The sequence below is a fragment of the Dermacentor albipictus genome, chromosome 2 (assembly GCF_038994185.2).
Source record: "Dermacentor albipictus isolate Rhodes 1998 colony chromosome 2, USDA_Dalb.pri_finalv2, whole genome shotgun sequence".
Taxonomy (NCBI): domain Eukaryota; kingdom Metazoa; phylum Arthropoda; class Arachnida; order Ixodida; family Ixodidae; genus Dermacentor; species Dermacentor albipictus.
The window spans coordinates 116,978,337-116,983,219 of NC_091822.1; the positions used below are offsets into that span (position 1 = coordinate 116,978,337).

The 4,883-nt window shown below is 42.3% G+C and overlaps 1 protein-coding gene across 1 annotated transcript; it reads left to right on the forward strand.

Annotated features, from left to right (window-relative positions):
• The first annotated feature begins 260 nt into the window (after positions 1-260).
• LOC135917830 (protein unc-13 homolog C-like) lies at positions 261-1,610 on the forward strand. The gene has a single exon (XM_065451432.2). It carries the CDS (start codon positions 277-279, stop codon positions 1,423-1,425), a length of 1,149 nt encoding a protein of 382 aa, XP_065307504.1. The 5' UTR covers positions 261-276; the 3' UTR covers positions 1,426-1,610.
• The last annotated feature ends 3,273 nt before the right edge of the window (positions 1,611-4,883 follow it).

Sequence of the window (4,883 nt, forward strand, 5' to 3'; positions counted from 1 at the left end):
GTGGTTTTGTCATAACCAGCGACGACATTATTCTCTATTTCAAGGGCAAGTGCTGTGTTTTCATGGCAAAAAGCCATGTAGCCACTTATTGCAGAAAAATAACGTTAAAATGTGCAAGTGTGGGGTAATAAGAGAAAATATGTTAGTTTTCATGCTAAAGAAGCCGAAAGAAATTGTCAGAGATCGAGCACAAAAGTCACACAAGACTACAATACACAGTGTACCTTAGATAAAAGGAAGCCTGACAGAGGGCACGGCACCCAGCCTGTGGACAGCATGTCTAAGCCGCTGCTGCTGCTTTTGCAGGTCCTGCCGTGTTTTTCCGCTCTGGCTTCATCAAGCGATACCGACCGGACGCCACACTTGCCACATCATCTCGCCGACAGAATCACTGCCTACGCATTGGTGGATCACCTGCCTCGTGGAGTGACGTCATCGGCACCAACAGTATTAAAGGACCATCGAGACACGGGCCACTTCAGAGGGCACGGCACCCAGCCTGTGGACAGCATGTCTAAGCCGCTGCTGCTGCTTTTGCAGGTTCGTTTTCAATATGAAGTTCCATGTTTCCGTAGCGACAACCGTTTTCTGTTAGTTCTGCCGTGCCCTCGTAGATTTTGGCGGAGTGTTGCCGATTGTTGGTCGATGTTGCTACTGCTTATAATGTCGGGTGATATTGAAGAAAACCCTGGGCCAACAACCGCCCAGCTATTGCAGATGATACTAGATAACCAGACTGCGGCTGATAGTGGTTTGAATGACATCAAGGTTCAAATTTGCGAACTGAATGCAAAGATAAACCAACTATCCAGTGCACTTGATGGTATCCAGGAAATAAAAACCAGAATAGATTCTCTTGAGGATACCGTGCGGTTACAAGCCAAGAAACTGGTCGAATACGAAAACAGGAGCAGACGCAACAATATTCTCATTTTTGGTGTCGAAGAAAGTGCCTCTGAAACAGACAGTGATTTGAAAAAAGTAGTCATGGAAGAGGTATTTCAGGACAAATTGGGCATCGAGGTAAAGACGATAGAAAGAATGCATCGCCTAGGCAGGATTAAAGACGGAAAAAGGAGGCCGGTTATCATGCGATTCTATGACTATAAGGAAAAGGAGCACGTGATGAAAAACTGCTACAAATTGAAGGGATCCGCCTACTCAGTCAGTAATGACTATGCACCAGAAACGGTGGAAATTCGAAAGAAGTTATGGGAAAGTGCCGCTTCGGAAAGAGTTAATGGGGTGAAGGTTTCACTGATCCATGAAAAACTGAAAATAAAAGACAAATGGTACATTTGGGACGAAGCACGAGGACAGCGTCGGGAGATGGTGCAAAGCAGGGACCAAGCTGCCCGAAAATTGCACTGCTTCTCTGCAGCTACTGCTTCGGAGGGCGCTTCTAATTCTAAGCAGCACGCATAGCTACGTCTTCTTTTGTTGAATGCACGGAGTATTGCAAATAAGACCACAGAACTTGAATCTATATTACTCTCTCATAATCCACACGTAGTTATTATTACAGAGACGTGGTTGAATAGTTTAGTTCCCAATGACTGTGTTGTTCCTCCAGGGTATAAAATATTCCGATGGGATAGGGGCTCAAGAGGTGGGGGCGTAGCTGTAGCTGTGAAATCATCAGTTAGGGCAGAAAGAATAGACTGTAGTCTTTCAGAAGCAGTGTGGTGCAAAATCCTATTAAATGGTGTTGCGTTCGTAGTGGGAGGCATATACAGGGCCCCTGCTACCACGCCTGAGTTCCTGGACGAATTAAACGCTTTTTTGTGCACCCAGTTGAATAATAATACAAGGCTAATAATGACTGGAGATTTTAATTTACCCCACATAAACTGGAAAACTCTCTCGCCTGGACATACGGAAGTTTCGAGTGCTGAAAAACTACTGGAAATTATGATTTATCATAACTTACGGCAAATTGTTGAAGAAAATACACGAGAAACTTTATATTCTAAGTCATTGTTAGACCTTGTGTTCCTATCTTGCAAAATAGCTGCTAATAGTGTGTCAGTCGAACCAGGAATATCGGACCACAAAATGATATCTGTCGATATACCAATCGATATACCCAGTCGCCGGCGGTTACCTGCTTTTAAACTTGTAAAAGACTACGCACGGGCAGACGATACAACAATAGTAGATAACTTAAGTCTATCATTTAGTGAATTTGAACTTGCGTCATCTAGTGAATCTGTAGAAGAATTGTGGCAACGTTTCAAGGGAATCGTCAAGCATTGCGTAGATAAATTTATTCCTACCCGCATGAAAAAAACAAAGCAGCATAGCCCATGGATAACTCGGGACATAATACACTTAAAACGCAGAATAAAACGATTACACAAAAATAAACAAAACCCAGCCCAGGTGTCCAATTTGCGTGCTCAACTAAAATTAGCGTTACGGGAATCTAAGGAAAAGTACTTTAACATAACGCTTCCTGGGTTCCTAAGATCTTCGCCACAGAAGTTTTGGATGCACTTAAGGGATAAAAAAGAAGAGATACACCAGATAAAAAGCGGATCTCAAATGATCACGGAAAAAACGCAAATAGCAGACTGCTTCAACGTATTTTTCCAATCAGTATTTACGAAGACGAGAACAGAGCAAGGAAACAATGAGCGCAGTGAATTGGGCGCCTGCGCAATGCGCCCACTAGAAATCACGCAGGCTGGCATATTTCAGCAATTGCTTACGCTTGATGCCAAGAAAGCAAGCGGGCCAGACGGGATCCCAAGTGAATTTTTACGGCGATATGCCGAATGGATGTCATTCTACTTAACCATAATCTTTAGAAAATCCTTGGAAACCAGTTCACTACCTCAAGATTGGCGTAGCGGTGTTGTGATTCCGGTTTTTAAATCCGGCAGTCGAAATCAAGTTAGCAACTATCGTCCCATATCGCTTACTTCTGTGACTTGTAAGCTTATAGAGCATGCAGTAGCAAAGCATATCGTTCTTTTTCTTGAAGCCAATAACTTTTTCTTTTCGTCACAACATGGATTTCGAAGCGGATTATCCACTATATCGCAACTCATTGAGACGGTTCATGATTTTTATCTAGCTTTGGATGCCTGCGAACAAATTGACGTCATCTGCATAGATTTCGCAAAGGCCTTTGATAAGGTACCGCATGGTAAATTGCTTTTTAAAATCCAGAACGCAGGTATTGCTCCAGACATTGTGAACTGGATTGCATCCTATTTGAGAGGTCGTGTACAATCCGTCCGGATTGAAAACATCATGTCTAATCCACTAGAAGTATTGTCTGGGGTTCCACAAGGGTCGGTATTGGGGCCGCTATTGTTCTTGATTTACATCAATGACATTTAAAGTGTTCTGGAATCACCTGTTAAAATGAAACTTTTCGCCGACGATTGTTTGCTTTATACAACTGTGGCAGATACAACCGACCAAAGGAAAATTAATCGGTGTCTCCAAGGTTTACATGACTGGTGCATAAAATGGGGAATGGAAATAAATTATTCGAAATCGACGTTTGCTCATATAACAAGAAAGAAAACTGTGCCTTCCTTTGACTATAAAATTGGTGATAACTCTTTGTTGAATGTACGTAGCTTCAGGTACTTAGGGGTGATCATTAATCATGACTTGTGCTGGCGCCTCCAAGTGGAGGAGGTCTGCTCTAGGGCTTACAGGAAACTGTTCTTCTTGAGAAAAAAGTTGCAGCATGCACCAACACATTTGAAGCTCATTGCGTACAAAACATTTGTTCGCCCGGTTTTGGAGTACGCCTCCCCAGTTTGGAGCCCTCACCAACTCTACTTGCGAGATAAACTCGAAAAAATTCAGAGAACCGCGGTACGTTTTATTTGTTCGCGTTATCGGAGAGCCGATTCTGTAACACACATGTTGAAATGCTGTGACTTGGAACTGCTAGAAACACGACGAGAAAAACAACGAATGAAATTATTTTTCCAGATAGCCAGAAATCAAATAAGAATAAACAAAGAAACATACATTCGCCCCCCTTTAAAACACAGTGCGCGTTTAAACCACAGTGCTAGTGTACAACCTTATAAAACACGCCTTGATGGTTTCGAATACTCGTTCTTTCCTTCGTCTATTACTATATGGAATGGCCTTCCGGATTGCACTGTTACAGCACAAAATGTTAACGAATTTTGTAGTCTATTAGACTTGTATTACAATCAACGGGATCATTGAGACTTGAACATGCTTACTGTTATTCTGTGTATATTTGTTCATCCTGCCTGTAATTTGTGTTTGACAATGATGTATAATGTTGTATTGTCAATGTTGAAATGTAAATTTTTTATTCTTTTCCTCTCCTGTAATGGCCCTCAAGTGAGGGCTACAGTATTCCTAAATAAATAAATAAATAAAAAAAAGTTAAAGTTGAAATTGCTCTTCGTTATATTCTGGCTGCTGAGCACGAGGTCACGGGATCAAATCCCGGCCACAGCGGCCGCATTTCGATGGGGGCGAAATGCGAAAACACCCGTGTATTTAGATTTAGGTGCACGTTAAAAAAACCCAGGTGGTCAAAATATCCGGGGCCCTCCACTACGGCGTGCCTCATAATCAGAAAGTGGTTTTGGCACGTAAAACCCCATAAAAAAACACTATAGATACCGGAGTGTCGCAATAGGCTGCGATTGTTCTCAGATGGAATGCACATGTGCAAAAAGTAGCTACAAAAGGCATTGATTATGTTGCTCTTTCTTGAACATTCGCTAGGTATGAATACCTAGATGTCGTGTTTCACAGGTTCTACTTAGATACACAGCTTCTTGGTCACGTCAGTCTTATCCTGCTGAAATATGCCAAAGTTGCATGTGTTCCCGACCCAAAGAACAATATTCTTTCGCTTGAAAGGGTACAAA